The 23668-nt window shown below is 40.8% G+C and overlaps 2 protein-coding genes across 2 annotated transcripts; one reads left to right on the forward strand and one right to left on the reverse strand.

Moving 5' to 3' along the window:
- Positions 1 to 268: 268 nt before the first annotated feature.
- Positions 269 to 4258, reverse strand: LOC4325211 (triosephosphate isomerase, cytosolic-like). Its single transcript, NM_001406228.1, has 9 exons — positions 4096 to 4258; positions 2914 to 2989; positions 2657 to 2780; positions 2218 to 2302; positions 1815 to 1947; positions 1239 to 1333; positions 1031 to 1109; positions 831 to 913; positions 269 to 738 (listed from the first exon to the last, which is right to left on the reverse strand). The coding sequence occupies exons 1-9, from the start codon at positions 4132 to 4134 to the stop codon at positions 691 to 693; spliced, it is 762 nt and encodes a 253-aa protein (NP_001393157.1). The 5' UTR covers positions 4135 to 4258; the 3' UTR covers positions 269 to 690.
- Positions 4259 to 9962: 5704 nt separating this feature from the next.
- Positions 9963 to 23391, forward strand: LOC4325212 (E3 ubiquitin-protein ligase PRT6). The gene is made up of 19 exons (XM_015795317.3): positions 9963 to 10541; positions 11373 to 12461; positions 12969 to 14206; positions 14287 to 14427; positions 15375 to 15618; positions 15704 to 16465; positions 16715 to 16909; positions 17113 to 17732; positions 18046 to 18097; positions 18175 to 18814; positions 19983 to 20191; positions 20277 to 20806; positions 20919 to 21023; positions 21117 to 21183; positions 21268 to 21345; positions 22032 to 22100; positions 22186 to 22290; positions 22948 to 23035; positions 23123 to 23391. Exons 1-17 carry the CDS (start codon positions 10467 to 10469, stop codon positions 22258 to 22260), a joined length of 6189 nt encoding a protein of 2062 aa, XP_015650803.1. The 5' UTR covers positions 9963 to 10466; the 3' UTR covers positions 22261 to 22290; positions 22948 to 23035; positions 23123 to 23391.
- Positions 23392 to 23668: the final 277 nt, after the last annotated feature.

Below are 23668 nucleotides of genomic sequence, written 5' to 3' on the forward strand. Positions count from 1 at the left end.
ACATATCGAGTACTATGCTATTAAGAGTTTTGCCAATTCTGGTTAAAATTTTGTTATGAAACCCATGGCCTTATAATAATGGCGGCCTAAAAGTTTGTATACTGCTCAAGAGAATATATCATCGTACGAAAGTGTGATGCAAGGTCCAGACATCTGACGAAAGATTGGTCCATTCTCAAATTGATTGGCAGCAACCGTGCAAAGTTTGCTCAACGGTTGCGTTCAGAGGATTGTGCCAACTGAGCAGATCAGCACACAACACAAGATATTCCAAAATTTGAGGTACTATGGCAGTTAGCCTGTTACTTGGAATCAATCATGGGGACCAAAAGATGCAAAAACCTTAAACCTCACTAGACATTGCAGACCATAACACAGAGAAACCAGAATTGATGCCTGATTCATCAGACTGATATGCCAGCAAGAATAGGTGAAGGGACCAGTGAAATCTGATCTGAAACTCACATGATAATAACTCACGACAAAAGGAGCTAAACATTATTGGTATGGTAGTATGTTCAGTGGTGTGCATTATTAGCATTGCTCAAGCTGCAGGTAGCTTCAGGGAAGTGAAGGGGAGGAAAAAGAGTAGCTGCTCCAGCACAAAACTACTAGCATTACATAAGCACAGAAAAAGGTATGATCCTCTTCAGACATCTTCCCACGCCGAAGGTGAATGGGGTGAAGATCTTAGGCGGACTTCACGGTGGCGGAGTTGATGATGTCGATGAATTCAGGCTACAGAACAAAGAAAGGGAGACGGTATTCAGTGAATCAGGCGGGTAATCATGTCTGTACAATCGTTCTACTGTGTTCGTATTATTCTTTACCTTCAATGAAGCACCACCGACGAGAAAACCATCAACATCAGGCTTTGCTGCCAGCTCCTTGCAGTTCGCACCAGTTACGGAACCTGTAGCAAAATCATGTAAACAATCATGTCCAGGCACCAGGACAGTTGTCGCCTAAGGTGCACTTGTGCAATCAATCGTAAAGTGTTTGTTCAAGAAAATATACTGTAGATTTATACCTCCATAGATGATCCTTGTTGATTCAGCAACCTCTGCACTGACATTAGCAGCGAGCCACTTCCTCAGGCCATCATGCACCTGATACAATAATACAAACCAGATGGTTGTTTAAACAAGATATTTTATCTAGAGCATAGGTAACAATTATGGAACGTGCAGAAGTTCATGAATGAACACTTTGTGTGCTTATCAATATAAGAAACTTACTTCTTGTGCTTGATCTGGTGTAGCAACTTTACCAGTTCCAATGGCCCACACAGGTTCATAGGCAACAACCACATTAGTCCAATCCTTGATCCTTTCTGTAAAACAGTCCATAGTCATTTCAGCCTGAATTCTCATGTGATGAGCTAATCTTTTATCAAATGATGCTAACTATGAGACATTACATTAAGGTCTAGATTAAACCATTAACCACTTGAACAAGTAATCACTTGAACTATTACATTACATTACTGCCTGTGGATTCATCTGATCACCAGATGTTCCCATTTTTAGAGTGCTCCCACATAGTGAATATGTGATAACCAAGTGGCTTATAAGACTTTTAGCAAGATTTTTTTTTTCTGATGTAGAATGTGTAGAATTTAGCCAAACAAGAAATGAGTAGTGCATCAAAAGAGATCTAACTAACTTTCGCAAGATAAAGCTTCAATGAATGGAAAATTATCCTAGATACCATTTGAACATATAGGCGAACAGCAAACCATTTAGATCAAACGAGTACACAAATGGATAAGGAATTCAACAGAGTCAAAAAGACCAAAAGTAGAGGTTAGATACCAGAAATTGCTTTTGTTTGTGCAGCAACAACATCCATGGTCGAACCAGATTCCCGCTGCTCGAGAGTCTCACCAACACATGCAATGACCTTCAAGCCCTGAGAGAGCGCATATGCCACTTTGTCTCCAACAAACTGCAATTCAGGAAAGAGCAGGAAACCATTAGATGATTATGATACGAAAACCTCACAGCAGATCATCCACCAATTTGTAGCGAACAAGATCACCTTTGTAAAATTAAGTTGGTGATATATTGGATTAGGATCAAATTTAGTGCCAGCTAAGTAGCTACAATATTGTCTCCAGTGACCGTTATCCCCAGGTTTGGCTTGTTGCACTATTTCCAGCTAAAACTATACAAAATTCATATCTGCACATTTCATAGAATGTAAACTAGATCATACCTCATTTGATTCACCCAACAAACTCCTCCTTTCAGAGTGTCCAAGAATAACCCAGGGAATACTAAGGTTGACAAGCATCTCAGCGCTGCATTAAAAATAATAGATTAACAACCAACTTAAACAAAAGATGAGTTCAATGGTGAATGGCTTATAACCTCGCCTAAAAGCGAAGACGGCTATTGAGACTGCCAATCATACAACACTAACTGTGACTGAGCAAATATAACAACATGCAACATGTAATACCAAGTGAAGGCAGGCTAGCTTGAAAAGATGGCATGCTAGCTTGAAAAGATGGCATTGTTTCTGGGTGATGTTAAATATGAGACCTAATCAAACAGCGTAATGGCGCATCTTTCTGCAAGTAGGTTTGTAGCTAACCTTCTGGTGATCATTACAGCATGTTGGGTGTACAACTGAAACAGAACTGATAACTAACCTGACCTCACCGGTGAAAGCCCCGCCCTTCTTCACCCAACAATTCTGAGCAGCAACTTGGATCTCCGGGCGCAGCTGACTCTTGACCACGGGAAGGAACACATAAGGTGGGCTGACAACCACCTCTGCAGCACAATGGTTCCAGATTGATAAGCATGTCCTACCATGCAGTTTTTTTGTATACAGATTTCGTGGGAATGATAAAAACAGAAAATATCGCACTTAAAAGGAATCAATCTGCAACGTAGTCCCACATACCAACAACATCTGTAGAAGCAATCTGTCCCTCATTCAGAATTTTCACAATTTTGTCCACCTGATCAGTGGTCCCGTTCTGTTACATCAAAATGAATCATGTCAGTCTTTAGCAAGCAAATATTTGAAGATTGATACAGACCACACTACGACATTGAAATCACACAAAATACCCGTGCTTTTCTTTCGCATTTCTCAGCATATATGCATACGAGAAATTCGACAAGAAGCATCAATACCACTACCGTTCTCCAAGTGCATGACGCGTTTCTTGTGTAAGTTAACAACAGTTCAAAGCTAGAAATCACGATTGACAAAAGCTAATATGCACCATTTGATTAATAAATCTCCGGGTGTTGGCTCCTTGATCTGACTTAAATTCTAGACACTTGATAATTCACGTCAGAGACAAATTCTAGACACTGGATAATACACGCATGCACCTCATAAAAGTTTCAGACTCTGAAGTCTGAACCGAGCTAAACATACCCGACATCACACTTTGCGCAAGATGGAACACCTGAAGATCAGTGAACTCCAAATTTCCCACTAAGAGTGTCTCGCGTTGAAACGCCAAAAAACGCGGCTAATCGTGTAGGAGTAGCATATGTAGCAGCTAATCGCATCTGGTTCCTAGGATTAGGACCGGACTGAAAACGAAGACCAAATCTTCAGATATATTATCCGGATCTCAAAAACCCCGCCATCCATCCATTCTTCTCAACCAACCAGGGTGGTTTCTACACCGATCTGGATCAGCGTGGAAAAATCTCTCCTAATGTTTCAAGAAAAAAAAAAGATCCATCCCCTTCATGGCAATCTCCACCCTTAAATCACTAAGGGAGTGTTTGAAGAGAAGGGGATTGAGGAGATTGGGAAGATACGCAAAACGAGGTAAGCCATTAGCTCATGATTAATTGAGTATTAACTATTTTAAATTTCAAAAATGGATTAATATGATTTTTTAAAGCAACTTTCCTATTGAAATTTTTTGCAAAAAACGCACCGTTTAGTAGTTTGAAAAGCGTGCGCGCGGAAAACGAGAGACAATCTCTCCTATCTCCACCTAACGAACACTCCCTAAATCGCGTTCCAGAACAGAAAAAAAAATCAAAAATTCTCCTGAGTCACCGAGACACAAGAACATGCGACTAGAGATTTCAAGCAGGAAGAGAAAAAAATTACGCATTTCCAGTTGCCACCAACGAAGAACTTGCGGCCCATCTCGACGAGAAGCTGATTAGATGGAACTGGACGCGGGGGGGGGGGGGGGGGGGGGGAAGAGAGCTGGAGATTGGATTTTGGTTTTTGTGGAGGAGGAAGAAAAACACCATGGACAGGATAATATAGGGGGAGCAGAGGTGTGGCCTCCGATGGGATCACATGAGGCGAGGCAGGCTCCTCCGACAATGACAGGTGGGTCCCACTCCCACCACCAATCTTTTTATTCTCTGGACTTCTCTAGAAATTATCTGCTTCTTTTATTTTTTCAAGCAAAAGAAACTAGTACATGGGAGCTACTACATGGATATAATATTCCGCATCAATTTTGTAAATCCATATCTACTTTTTTGTTTAACTGTACATCTCAATTGATCCTATACTAAGGCCATCTTTTTCCTCCATATTCTGATGCATTGTTTAGAACTAAATAAACTATACTCAGGTCTATTGTCCGGGCAAATTATTGCACCTGTAGCAAAGAGTAAGATGACCTATTGCTTTTTTCCTAAAAAGATATTCTCTTCCAGAACCAAAGTATGACTCGTTAACTACCCTGTTTTATTTATACACATAAAAAAAACTGCTTAAGTCATCCATAGCAGCGACGGCCACTGGTAAGGCGGACGCAGATGATCCCGGCGGCGTCGTGGTTTTCGTGGCCGCGGCGCGGAGCGGAACAGAGGGCGCCGCGGCATCGTGCTGCATCGGGATGCGCATCTCTCGCTGGTCCGGTGGTCCCCACCTCATCGATCCCTTTCGCCTTTTCGGCCTCTTTTCTGTTTCTCCTTTTTCCCGAGTTGGGCCTCCTCTCCGCCCGATGGTAGGCCCGAGCCGAGCCCAACGGTGGGTGGGCCGAGAAAACGTAGGGGGAATAGGGGCCCAACCAGGCCTATGTTCTTGCTGGGCCCGTCTCACCGAAACACTGTCCCATTTTCAGCCCAACTCGTTTGGACCATCAGGTTTTTACTCACTGAAATAGGAGAACGATTATTTTTTGTTGGATATCTCGATAAGCTGTTCTTAGATTATATGGCCATGTTTGACATACTTCTAGCTCCAATTTCACCTCTTATGGAGGTTAGGGATGAAGTCCAACCAAACGATTTCAATTCCATCTAAAAGGGAGTAGAGCAGTGCTATTAAAACAAATTAGAGAGATGAATCTGGATTCAAGGTGCTCCATAATTCCACTCTAAACTTAATTATTTGAGTTAAGTTGAGAAGTTAGAGACCTACCAAACCTGCCATATCTCGACAATTGTACTTAGACTTTTTTCCTTTCAATCATAGATATAAGGGATATTTAAATATTTGTTACTTTTAGGTTAGACGTTTAACTATCTGACACCTATGTGTTAACATTTGGATCCTTACGTGTCTATGACATGTGGGTATACATGGTAAATGGTTACTTACCACATTTAAGAGTGGCAAAATAATTAAATGTCTCTAGTCTAGAAATAAATGCATGCTTCATTGTATTAGGGAATAAATATAAATGGGTAGAGAATTTGGGTGGTTCAATCTTCAACATCATATAGTCTTAAATTAATCAATCATTAGTGTCACATCAGGAAGCACATGCAGATCGACATTCATTAGTACTAGTAGCTGTTGAGTGCTTAGGTTGACCGCTTAGTCGTCGGGAAGATGACCAACTAGGGATATTTATTAATTATTAGTGGAATACTACTATAAAACATCATTATTCAAGCCAGGAAAGACCATCGTCTAGAAGAAACAATCATGTGTACATATGCGTTCTGTGTCATCTGCTCTTTACTCACCAACTCTCTCGCCATTGGAGGCTTTAGCTCTATAGGTAAGGTCGTGATGCTTTTGATCGATGGGTTCACCTAATTAATTACATATCTCTTGTATAATTAGTTGTCTAAAAGGAAGGCCGTTTGAGACCGATGTGTATTGTGCACCTGCTATATATTAATCCTGGAATGATCGGGATTAACTCGTGAAAGTAATTGGACAAACTAATTGGACCATCGCTGGTTATTTATAACCGCGATATGCCCGTCTGGGATGATATGCTACTAGCTACAAACTACAAATTGGAGATTAGTGAACATCTTTGTCGTTACCTATTTAGATGCTACTGCGTTTACATTGCTTCGCGGTTGTGAGTTGTCGTCGCTGATGTATAGCCACGTTGGTCCATGCGCACCATTGTCGTCGATTCCTTCCCGCGTAAGGGCATGTACAAAGGTATTAATCAATGGGCTCTATTTATTGTTAAGTAAATAAATTTGATGATGTGGAAGAGAAAGAAACAAAGAAGGAAGATGCGCTCTATTTATTATTATGTAAACAAATTTGATGATGTGGAAGAGAAAGAACCAAGAAGGAAGATGCATGCAGGGATGTTTTGCATGCCATCAGCCTGACACCGGCTCACAACGAGAAAAACAAGAGCAGACGAGATAAGCAACGGCCGTTGTATAGTCCATCTACAAGAAAAGTCACGTATTTAGATCCAAAATGTAGAAAATCATGGCACTTGCTACAAGAATTTAATTATTGCGTATTACTAGTAGAGAGACGATCAGAAAGCCGGCCTTTACAGAACTATCGTTTTTCTCTAACATGGCCTATTTAAGAGTCTATAGTGGACTCAACAACTAGCCCGTTCTTTTCTAATGAATATGCAGATTCTACGTCGGAAAAAAAATTAAACTACTAAACCGTATGTTCCGTACGAAAAATTTAATATAAAAGTTACTTTAAAATAAGAAATAAATTTATTTATTTAAAATTTGTAATATTAAAGCTTAATTAATTATATCCTAATAGCTTTTTTATTTAGCGTGCCCTTGCTTAATCTTAATCTTCATTACCTTTAAACAACACCAACATGTCGTGATAATTACTTCATTGACAGCTAGATTTTGGTCGGCAACCTGTGACTGTGATCAGTTGTGAGGACTCTTGAATAACTTAAATTCCAAGTAGTACATATATACCTATCATAAGTATGTCACAATCAAAATTTCATTATCTTTATTAGATAGAATATGTCACATTCAATCTTACATTATCTTATAAAAAAATCTTACATTTCTATATGTTTATGTGTTAGAACAGAGGAAATAATTTTAATTGTATTTAGTTATCCAGATCTATAGTTCTAGTTGGTGTCAAATCGTCATCTAGGTTGGCTTTTTTTTAACAGAGAGAGTATAGCTAAGTAGCTAGCCACCTATGTGTTTTAGGCGCATATTAATCCCCTCGTAATGTAATACTCGCTCCATCCCAAATTGATCGTCATATATGTTTATACACCAAGGATAAGAATAATTTAAATCGCATTAATTAAGACACCATGTACACACTCTCTCACAGTACATGCACCAATTAAAACATCATGCCAATTATACACCTTAGCATGCGCTTATTCTTCCTTGTTATATTAATTGTATTATGATGAAATCCGTATCCATGCGGTTATATGATGGTTAATTTGAGAAATTTTAGATTTTATTATATGATGATAATTTGGGAACGAGGAAGTACTAATGAATTTCCTGGATATCATTGGCTAATCCTCCCAATTATCTAGATGAATCTTCTGGAGATCATTGGTTAAGCTAGATCGGCCACTATTTCGGACAGGCACGTCGTGTGTGAATCGTGACAGGGATAGGTTAATAGTATGTTGTTACCTGTGTCATTATCGAGCAGTAAAATACCGTATTAAAATCTTAATTATCGCCGAGCACATTGTCGTCCATGGTGTGTCCACAATGTGATAGCGTCGTCGTTACCTGAGTATGTCCACGTCGTGACATACTGACCCGATGGTCTTGTTATTTCTTAGGCTGTGTTTAGTTGAATCCAAAGTTTGGATTTTGGTTAAAATTGGAGATGGTGTGACTGAAAAGTTATGTATGTATGACAGGTTGATGTGATGAGAAATGACTTAAGTTTGGATCTAAATTTTGAATCTACACACAACCTTAATCAAAAATTGTCATGGTCAGGATAAACAAGTCAAGAACCGGTTTTCGGAAGCTTGGTCTCTGCTTCTTCTTCTTCTCATAAATCCTCCAAACCAGTAGTACAAACTTTGAAAGCAACATCTGAATATTTCTCTCTTTGATCTCTCTCTCCTTTTCCTTTCTGGATGAAGAAGTCAACATCTTCTTTTTTTGGAGCCAAGGATTTGATACTTGTGAATAAACGAAACTATATTCAGTTGGAGAGGACGTGAGGTTATCTGAAATTCAAAATAATTTACCGAAATTTTGAGAACATGGGTCTCTGACACTGTTTCCCTCCATTTAATTTGTTTTGTGTACCATTTATTCATTTACATCGACAAGATATGCCATTTTTATCGACATCATTAACATTTATACGTTGTATGAGTGTTTTTACTACCTTCCTTTTTTTCTAAGCTAAGAAAGTACATTTGTGAATTGACAGTAAGTAATTAAGTACCCCAACAGAATCGCTCGTATCACTAAAATAAGTCGGATGGTTGCCTTTTTCCACCACCGGATGTATGATAATTCATTCAGATCATTTTCACTCGCACAACGTATCTTAAGATGGTTATGGCGATTTTTAACACATATCTACAGGCCATAAGTTGCTTATATTGAAAATGGGCAGAAAGTCCACGATATGCTTCCATCATTTCGACAAAATAACACTTATTTCAGCAAAAGATAAGAAAGCATTTTTTTCTCATATTCTGCTCACATTATATATATCAACAGAAAAATAACCATATATTTATGTTTGTTTTGACATAGAAATAGAACACAACAATATTATCTGTTTTGCTACTATAACATTGACTAATAGAATACGACAACATTATCGACTCGAGAACATATAACCTAATTCTTGACAAAATGATACTGTCAACTACACCTTATTTTTGTCAATGCTTTGTCACTGCTATGTTGCGCATAATTTTGACAAAATGAAAATGGACAAAGCTATATGTACATCCAATTCTTCTCCCAGTAGATTAAATTAAATGATGAGAAACTTTGTTTGTGCGAGTCCTATAAGTTTTCTTGGCAAAGCTATTTTAAGTATGTGTAAGAATGCTCCAAAGAAAACTACTCTACATAGTCGAATAGCACTTAAAGCCTTTAACTGGTAAATGGGCCCAAAGCATAAGAATACCAATGCCAATCGACACTCCCTTCATCCTAAAATAAACGAATATAGAATAGGATGTGATAGACCCAACCGTTCAGGGTTCAGATTCATTCTAATAGGTACTGTAATATCGTATCCTAAGTTAGGGTCTGTTTGGTAGAGTTCCAACTCCTAATTTTAGCTTCAAGAGTTTGGTTTGGAGTGGAGTTGTGGAGCTGACTAATCCAACTCCACATCTTAGCTCATTTTTGTGAGAGAGCTCCACCCAGTTCCGCTCCCATTTAAACTGATAATTTGGCTCAAAGCATAAAAATACCAATGCCAGTCGACACTCCTTTCATCTAAAATAAATGAATATAGAATAGGATATGATAAGCCTAGTTATTCAAAGAGCTGAAACTGTTTGGCCGAGCTCCAACTCGAGGAGAGGTGGAGCTGAAGCGGGAGCGAGAGACCTAGAGTTGTGGGACGGAGCCATGGAGAGAGTACTTGGGTCACTTCCATGTGGGCCCGATCTCCCAGGCAGCCCCCTCTCCATCTCCTTCGAGTCACACAAAAGAAACCCGCACGCACGCATTATACGTAGTGTCGCCGCCATCCCGGGACCACCTACCCGAGGTCGTGGGGCCCACCGTCCAGCGAGAGAGCGACCTCCTCCCTCCCGCCGAAGATAAACACGGTGTCCATCCATCCCACCATCTCCCCTCCTCCCCATTCGCGATTAGCCAGACCACCACGGCCGCCTCCCCTCCCAAAAATAAAAAAATAAAAAAAACGAGAGAAGAAGAAAAGCCGAATCATCGAGCCTCTTCCTCCTCCTGCGGTGTCTCCCTCCCTGCGTGTTGGCCGTGGTGTGATTTCCCCCGATCCCTCGAAGCATATAAATACCCAAGTTAACCCCACCCATTAACCCGCATCGAGTTGTCGCCGCTAGGGTTAAACTTTTTCTTCCTCTTCTTCTTCCTCCCCACTCATCCCGTGAGAGATTTGAGGGGCGCGGGAGAGGAGGATATAGGTGGCGCGCGGGCGAATCGAACCCCGGATTGATCGAGATTTCTGGTGGGATTTGGGGGTGATTTTGGGGGGAGGGGAGGGGGGGGGGGTTTATTTGGGGGTTGGGGTGGTGGTGGTGATTCGATTCAGCGAGGCTGGGGCGTGGGGGCGGGCGATCGGGTCACTGGAGTTGTCCCAGCTGGCTTCGGGCCATGGCTGGGATGGATGGCGGCGGGGGCCCCTCCGACGCGCCGCCGGAGTTGTCCACGCAGGAGCTCATCGAGCAGGTCCGTCTCTTTCCTCTTGATCCGTTCCGTGCTCGATCCCCCGCAACCCGTGCCGGTGGTTATGTCGTGCTGTTTTTTTATATGTTTGTGACTGTGAATTGTTTTGGTTTGTACCAATCATGGATTGGTGTTAGGAGTTGCTATGCATAACACCTGCAGGAGTTGATACGTAGAGCGCATTTATGGTAGAATTCAGAATACGCGAAATCAGAAAACTCTCGTAACACACTTTTTGTAACCAAGCATGGATTGGTGTTAGGAGTTGCTATGTAGAACACCTGCAGGAGTTGATATGTAGAGCACATTTATGGTGGAATTCAGAATACATGACTCTCGTATGTAGTAGGACACACTTGTTTGTACCAAGCATGGATAGGTGTTAGGACTTAGGAGTTGCTGTGCAAAACACACTTTTGGTAGAATTCATAATACACGACATCAGAAAACTCTCGTATGTAGTAGAACACACTTTTGGTAGAATTCAGAATACACAAAATCAGAAAACTCTCCTACGTAGAACACACTTTTGGTGGAATTCAGGATATACGAAATAGCGGTTGTTTCGCAGCTAGTAAATTATTGTTTTAGCTGTGCGTGTGTCAATTGTTTTTTTTTTTTTTAAAAAAAAATAGAAGTATTGTCCTTTCATAATGCGAGGAGCAAGAATCTCCAGCATTGCGCGTGTTGAATAAGTTGGACGGAATCATACATCTTTTTGTAATGATTAGAGATTTGCTTCATAAGGAGTTTCGGTGGTCATTAGGGTAAGTAGACTTTTTGCTGAAATCTTTGAACTTCTCTAATGTACCTGGCATTGTTGTCCCACTGCAGAAACTGATTCTCTTTGGAGTTCCACAAGAACAGCTTCAGGAACACCAAGAAGGCTTACTCATTTACTTGGAGGAACACAAGGAGCTGATTCCTGAAATCGCCAAGCTCGTCTTGTCAGTTGGTGCTGATTTATTGGAGGCCCGGAAAGCATCGAATAAGGATGGTGACAGCAGCAACAGTGAAGCATGTGACGAGATTTTGTCTTGGTTACAGTGGTTAATGTTCAACAATGAGCCACACGCGATGCTTGATGACTTGGAACGTAGCACTGCAGGGGAGCGTGCTGTCTGTGGATCTGTTTGGGGACAGAATGATCTTGCTTATCGCTGCCGGACCTGTGAGCATGATCCCACATGTGCAATCTGTGTACCATGTTTCCAGAATGGCAATCACAAGGACCATGATTACTCCATCATGTATACTGGTGGTGGATGTTGTGACTGTGGGGATACAACTGCCTGGAAGCGTGAAGGGTTTTGCTCAAGGCACAAGGGGGCCGAGCAGATTAAACCACTTCCAGAGGAGCTTGCAAGTTCTGTAGGGCCTGTGCTGGATGTGCTCTTGCAGTTTTGGAAGGAGAGAATATGCCTGGTTGAAGGTCCGCCACACGCAGAGGGTGATGGTGGTAACTCGTGCAAGAGGGTCGCTGAAGAATTGACAACTTGTGTTGCTAATATGCTGCTTGAATTCTGCAGCTGCAGTGAAAGTCTTCTTAGTTTTGTCGCCCAAAGAATCTGTGAATGTCCAGACCTATTAGATGCATTGACGAAGGCAGAAAGGTTGCTGGACAAGAAGGCTGTTAAAAAATTGCATGAGTTGCTTTTGAAACTTATCAGTGAACCAGCTTTTAAGTATGATTTTGCCAAAGTTTTTATACACTACTATCCTGTTACATTTGGGGAAGTTATTAAAGGGTGCAACGATTCTCTGTTGGAGGAGTATCCTCTGATGCCTACCTTTTCTGTGCAAATATTCACCGTGCCTACGCTGACTCCTAGGCTTGTGCGTGAGGTGAATTTGTTGGGAGTTCTTCTTGGATGCCTGACAGATCTATTTCTTTCTTGCATTGGTGAGGATGGCCATTTACAGGTATGCTTGATTCATCCTATGGCTTGAAACTATGTTGACCCAGTTAGCGTGTACTATTGGTATTTTCTTTCAAGTATAAGATGACTACTGTTGGTACATTTTGTGCCAAGCATGTTTGTTCGTCTGCTTTTGATATAATGTTAATGACTCAATGTTAATCATGTGCCATCAATCCTGAGTCTGTTTTATTCCATCAATAATTAGTTATACTAGCATCTCGCAAGCTTATGCATAAAGGAAATAAAGACGAGTTACTTGGATAACTGGGAATGGGTTTGACAATAGGCACTAGCATTATTGGCTTTTAATAAATTTATATTGACATAGCCAATGAGTCTCTGAAATATTTGTAGATATCTCTGATGCCTTATAGTTCTTGTGAACCTGATTAAGGTTTTATTTGTTGGGCCTTCTATCATTATTCATTGATCAACTTTGCACTGTGATTCATATAGTATAATGTGATTTCATACGGTCATGAAAGTCTTTGTACGTTGTTATTTGCAGACAAACAAATGGACAAACTTATATGATGCTACTGTCAGACTATTGGAAGATACACGTTATGTCCTTAGTCATGAGGAAGTTTCTAAATATGTTGCTTATGAGAGGCCTGATTTAACAAGGTCATGGATTAAGCTCCTGTCACTTGTACAAGGGATGGATCCTCAGAAGAGAGTGACAAGTATTCATGGTGAAGATGAGAATGAGAACCTATCTGCACCCTTTGTGCTGGGACACTATCTTGGAGTTTGTCATGGTTCTTTGGTGAAAGGAGCATTTGCTCCTCCTGAGCAACATGAGTCAACTGATGTTACTATTTGCTCCACTGCAACAAAAAGCATAGAAAGTTCTGAGAATCAGCGGCTTGCAAAAGTGGGAAGGGTCTCCCAAAATAGCTCAGTGTGCAATTTAGGCAGCAAAGACAGTTCTTCAGTCGGTGGATTGCCACCACCTGCTGCCTGGTTAATTCTTCAGTGCCTGAAAGCTATTGAAGGTTGGCTGGCACCAGGTATAGCTCTGAGGGGCAAGTTATCTTTCCTTGATGCGAGCAGTAGTGATCCTCACAATTTTATGGCTTTGCTTGAGGAGCCTTTGACTTCTAACAAAGGCAAACCAAATATAAATATTGCTGAAGTGAATGCCAAGATAAATGAAGAACCCCGACCAGGTGATATTGCAGATATTCCTGAGTCATTTAGTTCCTCTGTTCAAGATCCGGACAATCTGATGCTAATTGATCAAATAGGGTTGCCTCATCCTAGTAACATGGCAGGCAAAAGAAAGATGCACGAAAGTAGCAATGCAGCAGATACACAATTGCACCCTGAGAATGCCATTTCTTATACTATGACTGACGGCAGCCTTTTGTATGCCCACCCTGATTCTAGAATTGAGGAACTAGGTATAATCAACACAGTAGGCTGGCCTCATGTTGTTTTCGATGTCAGCTCACAAGAAACATCATTTCATATCCCTTTGCATCGTATGCTTTCTTTCCTATTGCGGAAGGCAATGGGGAAATGTTTTGGAGAGGATGTCAAACCTGGGCATTGTTCAGTTGTCCAGACCAATGAGTTTTTTTCTCAGGTACTTAGAGGCTGTGAACCCTATGGGTTTGCGTCAATTGTGATGGAGCATCCATTACGACTAAGAGTATTTTGCGCACAAGTGCGTGCTGGAATGTGGCGTAAGAATGGTGATGCAGCTATACTGAGTGCTGAGTGGTACCGCTCTGTGCAATGGTAATTTCATCGTGACCTTAAGTGAGTTTGTTGTGTTCAATTAATAGTCCTGAAGGTAATAATGTTACTCGTCTTTCCAGGCTTGAACAGGGTTTGGAGTCTGATCTGTTTCTTCTTCAATGCTGTGCTGCACTATCTTCTCCTGAGCTTTTTGTTAAGACCATTCAGGAGAGATTTGGACTGTCAAATTATACGTCTTTGGATCTTGCGGAACAGAATGAGTAAGTCACAGGTTGCTTTATCATGACAGATAAACTTCTATTTCTGTCATGTGTTGTTTTTCGTACCACATGTAGCTACAATTTAGTTTTTGGGGTTATTACAATCACCTTTATTTGTGTCGCAATCAAGCACAGCTATAATGATCACAGAAGTTGAAAATGAACCTGCACCTATAGTTACTTTCTTGTTCTCCCTCTTGTTTTCTCTTTTGATTTTGCAGAATGTTATATCTGTCTTTACAATTAAGGAAAAAACCGCAACCATTTTCTTTTGTTTGTGGTTTTATGGTGAATGAAAGTAGTTGGCCTCATTTTGCTAAACGTGCTTTGATATTTGAAAACCATTTTGCACTGACTGGCCCCACGCCGTTTATTTACTTGAATACTTGAGTGATGCTCAGATTCTCAGTTTGAAAGGAGGTTTATGATTTCTTTGTAGATTGCTTGTTCCTTTTCTAATATTGTGTCATACTATGCCCCGTGGCATTGCTGGCATGACCCTGTGTGGCATGTTATCACGAGTGAAATGTAACAGCACCTTGGATTAAGCAGCGGTTGTTATAAGGAGATCTAACTGTAGGTTATTTTGGTATCTTATTTCGTAGTTAGACAATTGATTTTTTAGATTAATCTTATACACGGCATTGAACCAGAATAAAAGGGGGTTCCTTTTAGTTTGTCTGTCTCCCTGCCATTGTGGTCTGGTTGCCTCCATGATGTCATTTGAGCTGCTTGGGTCCAGGGACATGGTGATCAGGCACATACATTATATTATCATACATCAGCTTTTAGTGAAATGCCATTGTCTTGCTGTGACTTTTCATCTCATTGCTGTGACATTCATCTCATTGTTTTCCTCAGCTGTCCAAATTAGTTATGTACTTGAACTTTTGTCAATTGAAGAAATTTGTGATGTCAAATTAGGCTGACAGCATACCCTTTTACAGGTATGAATCAGTTCTTATGCAAGAAATGCTAACTTTTCTCATACAATTAGTCAAAGAACGTAGATTTTGTGGGCTTTCCACATCAGACAATTTGAAAAGAGAATTGATTTATAAGTTAGCTGTTGTGGATTCCACACACAGCCAGATTGTGAAGTCTCTTCCCCGTGCCCTTTCGTCAAGTGACCAGCTTCAGAATGTTCTGGATTCACTTGCAGTTTATTCTAATCCATCTGGCATGAAGCAGGTTTGAATCCTTCAAATTATATTACATGCTTATGAAAATCTAATTTTATTTTTGAACGTATGTTTTATAACAAAGGTTATCACAGGGTAAGTATGTACTTCGCAAAACATTCTGGAAGGAGCTGGACTTGTATCATCCCCGCTGGAATTCCAGGGAACTACAAATTGCCGAGGAGAGATATTACCGTTTTTGCAAAGTATCTGCTCTCAATGCTCAGCTACCTCAATGGACACATGTTTTTAGGCCCCTGCATAATATTTCTAAAATTGCAACATCGAAAGCTGTCCTTCAAATTGTTCGCGCTGTTCTGTTCTATGCTGTTTACAGTGATCCATTATCTGTATCACGTGCCCCTGACAACGTCCTTGTGACTGGTTTGCACTTGCTTTGGTTGGCACTTGATATATGTGAATCGGAGAGCAAAAGGTATGCCAACCAATATGGTATGGATATAGTGCAGCATGATGATGAATCATGGGTTGTCCTGTCATCTTATGCAGAAGAGGCTTTTCCCATATTGACCTATTCTACTGAACTAGTACCTCCAGTTTCTGGCAAAGTGAAGAATGAGAGCATGCTTACCTTGCTGGTTTCATTAATGCACAAATACAAGGAAGAGAATGATATCTCCTTTTCTGGATCCAAGTACTGCAATATTCCATCACTAATTGAGAGCTTGTTAAAGAAATTTGCCAACTTAAGTAAGGAATGCTTTTCTGCAATAAGACAAATGGCGCCGCATATAGTCCCGTCCATGCCACAGGATACCAGTTGCAAACAAAATCCAGGATCTTCAGATTCTATGGACAAGAAGGCAAAGGCGCGCCAACGCCAAGCTGCAATCATGGTACAATCTAATTATATTCTCAAGCCATCTCATATTCAAGTTCAATTATGTTTGTTGGATGGGTTTGCTAAGCTATTACGTTGATTTTCTTTATTATAGAAATGCTAGGTCTGCAGTTCCCTTGATTGCCTATTATTTTTTTTCTCCTTTTTTAGGCTTTGATCCATAAATAGTTTACTTGTCTTGATTGCAAATTTACTTGATGTTGGCATTTCTTCATTTGCGTTATTATATATTGTTATATATTAGGCAAAAATGAAAGCAGAACAGTCGAAGTTTGCTGAAAGTATGAAGTCATCAGGAAGTGAGGGGCAGGATGTTCCAATGTCTGAGCCAGATGTGTCCTGTTCAACTGGTGTAGTCTCAGAGGAGTCGCTGCCAGTTTGCTCCCTGTGCAGGGATTCAGATTCTAAAAGTCCATTGTGCTATCTGATTCTTCTTCAGGTAACCGTAGTTTGCTTGGCAAATGGATTGCTCTATCAATTATGTTCACATCTACATGAAATAGTGATTGCCATTTTGTATTTTTTACCCATTTCTGTTTTGTGTTCAAAACACAAGCGGATAGGATTAATTATAACTTTGCTAGTATGCTGTATGTGTGCTGGTGCTTTTATACATGCTTGCTTACATGTTATATATTCCAGAGATCTCGACTTGCAACCTTTGTTGAGATGGGTCATCCCTCCTGGGAAAATCCAACTAAATCAAACAAGATATCTGGGTCCATCAGAAGGGAAGAATCAGCTGATCCCTCAGGTGCTTCTTCTTTTAGTTCGGAGGAATTCATTGCTGATACAGCAGTAGAGCCTTCATTTGATTCAGATGCTATGGAAGTTGATGCGTTCCTTGATTTCTCAAATGAGCAACATCCACTCATTCGATATATATCATCTTTGCCTGGTGTGTACTCTAACAGCAATGCTGGTGATACCACCTCTCTTGAGACAATTGAGGATGATGTCTGTAAGACTATTTTAGATCATATGTTTGGGCCCAACAATGTAGAAACTAAAGATGATGAACAAACAGTGAATACTTCGAACCTGTCAATTGGCTCCAAGAAAAACAGAAGCCCCAGAAGTTCTGTGCTGGGAACATATGTTAATTGTCTTTCAACAAAACACCTTCATCCGTCCAAATCTTCTGGTTCAGTTACAAGGAACAGATTTGGTCCTGTTGATTGTGATGGCATCCACATATCCTCTTGTGGACATGCTGTACACCAGGAATGCCATGATCGATATTTATTCTCCTTGAAACAAAGGTAAGCTGCACTCAAAATTTATTTAGTTCAAGTAAGAAATTCTTTATATTGCATCGTGTGCGTATTGTGTGGTACCATATTTGGATGAGAATCTCGCACTTTTAGCAGTGCACAACTCGACAATTGGTAGCTTCTTGATTTAACAATTATTCATCTGTTCAATTTGACAGGTCACCTTCTCACAGCTTGAAATGAGAATATGTACTACTACCTTACACTTTTAGACTTTTAGGAACAATTGTTGACTGAAAAAGAGTGGTGTCTCATATTTTATGCCAAGCTGCTTACACTTCTGTTGATTGAACATTTGCAGATATGTCAGGAGACTTGGTTTTGAAACTGGTCATATTGTTGATCCGGATCTGGTATTTTCTATCTATACATTTCATAACTCTCTCTCTCTCTCTCTCTCTCTCTCTCTAACTCAGTACCTTTTTTCCAGGGAGAGTTGCTGTGTCCAGTCTGTCGCAGATTTGCAAATTCTATTCTTCCAGCATCACCTGATTTCTCTAGTAAATCTTTGAGGAAGACGATGCCATCTGTTCAGATACCGTCTGAAGCTCCTCCTGCGTCATCATGGACGACGACAAGTAACTTACAGTTCCCTCATGCACTCTGGCTTCTTGAAACTGCTGGAAAAATTGTTGGACAAAGCAAGTTTTTAAAAGCTTTAAGTGGGAAGGTCAATGATACTACAGAGCCAGCTCTAGATCCTTCCCTACGAAGATTGTGTATGCTTTACTACCGTCGTAGCCACAACAGTTTTTCAGCATCTGAAAGGCTAAACCCGTCCCTATTTCTCTGGGATACACTAAGATACTCTGTGGTATCTACAGAAATTGCTTCTCGTGGTAGAATTGCAAGCTATTCTGAATCGAAGTCATGCATAGAATCTTTACGCCATGAACTGAATTCATCAAATGGATTTATACTGTCTCTGTTATTTCGTGTTGCTCACTCTGCGAGAAATTTGAGTCGCCTTGAGGTTCTTTTGAGATTCGAAGGTCTACAACTGTTAGCGAGCTCTATTTGCTCTGGCACTTCTGGTGATAAAGATCTTCTGAATGCCACTAAGCGGAAAGGTATATAGTGCACACTTAATTTCCCATCTCTGCCTCTAAATATTATTCCCTGTATATGTTTCAATATCAATGTCATACTCTTGTTTCTGATAATTATAATGGCAAATGTTAATATATTAATGCAAGAAGTGTTTGATAAATGTAATCTGACAGCCTTAAGAAACCAAAATGTCATAACAAGGTAGTTTGATGCACTTCTAGAATCGGTGTTCTTTTACTCGGGCTCTTGTTTCACAGGAAACTCAAATACCTCTATATTTTGTACTGTTACCCAGATACGGGGATACAGATACGTGATACGGGGATATGGCATTTTCTAAGAAACACGGATACGGGGATACGTCTATACATACACACAGACACACAGAGAGAGAGAGAGGGAGAGGGAGAGGGAATAAAAAATACAGAAAACTGAATAATAAGTGTAGAATACTAAAACACCCAAATTGGTTCTCTCTTCCATCGCCCCGCTGCATCAGCAGCCACACTAGCAGTTGGAATGCTAGATGCATTACCATTCAAGCTTCCATCAATATCCATCGCATCTAACAAGATATGTCACTTGTAGTCTTGTACTAAGAAAGTAAGATCTGCAGTGGACTGGAAGAACCAAGTACTAGGCAGCACAGGCTGTGCGGCTATGCCTGGTTGCGGAGCTGTGGCAGCCGGCTGCCAGTAGAGACCCTGTTTCAGATGGTGGCACCACAATGGCCGGCGGATGGCGGAGGCACTGTGGCATATGGCGGCACCATGACGGCCGGTGGATGGCGGAGGCGCTGCGGCATACAGCTGCACCATGACGGCCGGCAGATGGCGAAGGTGCTGCGGCATAATGGCAGTCCTTGGTGTCCAGCATCATCGTTGCTGCGCTTTGTGAGATGGGCGTCGTCATGTCGAGGCCAGGAGATGGCGGCGGCACATTGATCGTATCGAGAGCATATCCTGAATTATTCTGTTTATTTGAAAACCTTGTTAATCAAGAATATGTATGGGATATGTATCGGAGGGTATCCGATCTGTATCCTTATCCGAGAATGTATCTGATACGGATACGTGAGCTGTGTGCCGTATCTTGCATCCTAGATTCTGCATGTGCATTTTTAATTGCATATACATTATGCACGATATCATACTTGAATATCCCCTCACATTTTTTCATTTTCAACAGGCATTATGCCACCGATGGGTGACCCCACTAGTGAGGGTGGAGTCTTCCCTGATATCCAATTTTGGAAACAATGTGCAGATCCAGTCCTTGCTCAAGATCCTTTTTCATCATTGTTGTCAACTCTTTTCTGTTTACCTGTTCAGTTTCTAATGTCCACTGAATTCTTCATCCCTTTCGTCCACCTATTCTATGTTGTTTGTGTTGTTCAGGTATGCTGTTTTGCCATCTCCTGGAATGTGCATATTATCCTTTTTTATTACTTCATTACGTTTTATGGCATGCATTGTGTTGTAGGCATTGATAACATGCTATGGAGAAGAAACATTTGACAGATCAAGTTTCAGCAACTGCCTCCTTAATGATGTTTGCCAGACTATGTCAACAATTGATATTGCTAGAGAATATTTTGTATCCAAACACATTGATCCTTCTTGTCACCCAAAAGATATGGTCCGGAGATTGACTTATCCGTATCTTCGGAGGTGTGCGTTACTATGGGAGCTTCTAAGATCGTCTTCCTCAGCACCTTTGTATGACAGTTCTAATATCTGGGAAGGATCATCACATCTTTACTTGAATAATAGCGCGGCAGACTCACTGGCAGTGGAGCTGAATGGGATAAGGGAATTGGAAGACCTGTTTCAGATTCAGTCACTGGATCCAATTCTCCAAGATGAATCTGTACATATGCTTGCGTTAAAATGGACACAACATTTCTGCGAGGATTACAAAACCCGTAAATATAGAGGCGTTCATTTCTCTACCCCAGCAGTGCCATTTAGGCTGATGGAGTTGCCTCCTGTCTATCAAGTTCTCCTGGAAAGGTTTAATCTGAACCTAATTTTGATTGATTCCCTCCCTTTCTGGTTCTGGGTCTTCAGGAACCATATATTGCTTTTAAGGCTGAAGGCTAACACTTACTGTTTTTCCCATTAGATATGTCAAGATGCAATGCCCTGATTGCGGTTCAGTGCCTGATGAACCAGCATTATGTTTACTTTGTGGCAAGCTATGTTCGCCTAGTTGGAAACCATGCTGCAGGTGATGGTGTTCATTTAGTTCTTGTTTCACTCTTGCTGGTTGTGTTTTAATTATGAAGTGAGGGTAAACTTTTATTTTGTATATTGTGTGTAGGACTGGAAAGTGCCTTAATCATGCGTCTCAATGTGGTGCTGGCGTTGGCATATTTCTTTTGGTTAGGGTATGTATTAAGTTGTGACTGCATATCATTCTTGTTATCGGTGTTGAGATTGCTTTCTTCAATTTTGTTGTCTGTTTTGTGCAGAAAACAACAATACTGTTGCAGCGATCTATTCGTCTCGCCTTTTGGCCATCTCCCTACCTTGACGCCTTCGGTGAGGAGGTACTGGATTAATTTAAATACTGAATAGCTTTTTGCTGGCACTAAAGCATGTTTATTTGCCTCACTATCCCCGCTTGCCTTGCTATCCTTGCATTCTTGCGCCAGCATGCTTCTATGCTAGTGTGCCTCATGAAATTATGCTCTTGAATGGACCTTGGCTGAGCAATCTTCTCCACCCATAATTCGATGAGCAATTGTAAGATCGAACACTAACTGCCTTGATGTAAAATACCATCATCAAATGAACTGAAGAATTATCCTGTCAATACCGTGAAGATCCCATTGACTGAAACCAGACGTAACTTCTCTTTACTGCCACTGTTGAGTATACATACACGGAACCAGGGCAGGGTGCTGTGAAGATTTTTTACCTGTATGCATATCGTTTAAAACATTGCACCTAGGACGGATTGATGGCATATGATTTGATTTCTAGATGGGATGAATTAGAGTATAGGATGCATGCCTTGTAGATTATTGAGATATTTCCTTGCAATGCAAAGAAGCTATAAAGGTTAGGGTAATGCTACAAGGATGAGGCTTGTTCTCACCTGAGGTTGGGGCATATGCTACCAAGGATGTGTGAGCCAAACGACCCCTTGATGGCCTTGGGCAATGCTATGGGTAATTTCATTATATGTGATCCTATGCCTTTTTTCTTCTCATGTATTGCTATTTGGTTGCAGGATCATGACATGCACAGAGGAAAGCCTTTGTATCTAAGCCAAGAAAGATACGCAGCCCTCACATATCTGGTAGTAGGCTCACCCGCCTTTATTAACGGCTCCATTTCAATCATCAGGAATTTTCGAATAACATGCCCTCCTTTTGACATGATAGGTGGCATCTCACAGCCTTGACAGGACTTCTGAAGTACTTAGGCAGACAACCATCAGCATTTATGGATCTGATTGAGTGCAGTGTGCTGTGGGACAATATCCAAAGGTCTGTATCATCTATATTTTGTTAGTGTTTGATTCTGGAATACCAAAAGCTGGTTTCTTCCCTTTTTATCAAATGATGTTAATCAGTATTTAAATCAATGAGGCCTTATATCCTCCCCAGGATTGAGATAACCGGCAGATTGCCCTGCCCAAGCAGCTACTGCTATTACTACTCATTTATGCATTCTACCCTATTCTGGCTGGGTGTCGTAAAGGGGATGAAAAAGTAACACATCTCCATGGTAGTCAGTGGTGACCACCCAACTAAAAAGTTATGTCCCAGCCATCCAGATTATTCTAATTTACTTAGTCACATTATTTGTCAGTATTACTCACCCCAGGCTGATACCATAGTAGCAATCCATAACTCTCACCAATTACCATCTTCTACCAAGGCAACTATTGTTAGAAGTAGAAACTATAACGAGAGATGAACTGACTGACAACTACTGTAAAAAGTAGAAACTATAACGAGAGACGAATTGACATAGCTGAATGGTCTGCAAGGCTTCTTATTTACAGAAGATTATGAACATCTTCCTTCACTCTTGTTTATCAGTTATGGATAATCACCACAACCTAGTCTATAAACAATATTGCCATATTGCAATGTGAGTGCTTTTTTTCTTAATATCAGTTTATTGTGTTTTGTCGATAGGATCTTGTGATGTGAATATTTTCTGGAGCTGTGCGGATGCAATTTGGGATCAATGCTTTTTAATGGTAACAACGCTTCCTCACACAAGGTATAACCACTATGCTCTGCTCATGCATGTAAATGCCGTTGTGTTGTACTGCGTTGTTTCTGTCGTCTGATTCTTCTGCTCATCCAGATGGCACTGTTCTTCAGCTCTCTTGTCCAGGCGTGCCATGGTTATGCAATGGTGGTTGCGCAAACTGTACAGTGATCAGATACTTTTCTTTTTGTTGATGACTTGGATAAATAATCTACTTTTCGCATTCGATGTCTGGATGGATGGTTGGAGTCGTTGGACTGCTGACCTTGTAAACATTCAACAATTTACCGCATGGTCGGTCTGTACAGTTTACAATTCCCCTAATCGATAGTTTGTCTTTATAGTAGTAACTATATTTTGTTTAATCATTGAGCGTTCCCACAGAGGTACTTATTCGTTGTAGATATCACAGATTTATTAAACTTGTAAAATGATGATGCACGATAAGTTCACATAGTACACGGCAACTATCTCAAGGACAGTAAAAAACCTGTAGCTTGTAGAAGTTACGTCGAAGCCATGGGTACCAAGGTCTTACAATCTCCATGGCCGACACAAATGACGTCCCAACAATTCACGAGCTGGGTCTGTTGGGTCTTGGAGGGGAGAGGCTGATCTAAATTGTATGCGCTGATGTCTTTC

The sequence above is a fragment of the Oryza sativa genome, chromosome 1 (genome assembly GCF_034140825.1).
Source record: "Oryza sativa Japonica Group chromosome 1, ASM3414082v1".
In the NCBI taxonomy this organism is placed as follows: domain Eukaryota; kingdom Viridiplantae; phylum Streptophyta; class Magnoliopsida; order Poales; family Poaceae; genus Oryza; species Oryza sativa.

Coding starts and splice junctions, on each gene's coding strand:
- LOC4325212 (XM_015795317.3), top strand. CDS start 10,467: ATGGCTGGGATGGATGGCGGCGGGGGCCCCTCCGACGCGCCGCCGGAG. Junction 10,542..11,372: donor CGCAGGAGCTCATCGAGCAG/GTCCGTCTCTTT, acceptor GTCCCACTGCAG/AAACTGATTCTCTTTGGAGT. Junction 15,619..15,703: donor ATCCATCTGGCATGAAGCAG/GTTTGAATCCTT, acceptor AGGTTATCACAG/GGTAAGTATGTACTTCGCAA.
- LOC4325211 (NM_001406228.1), bottom strand. CDS start 4,134: ATGGGCCGCAAGTTCTTCGTTGGTGGCAACTGGAAATGC. Junction 2,781..2,913: donor TGCTTCTACAGATGTTGTTG/GTATGTGGGACT, acceptor ATTGTGCTGCAG/AGGTGGTTGTCAGCCCACCT. Junction 1,334..1,814: donor ACAAACAAAAGCAATTTCTG/GTATCTAACCTC, acceptor ACTGTTTTACAG/AAAGGATCAAGGATTGGACT.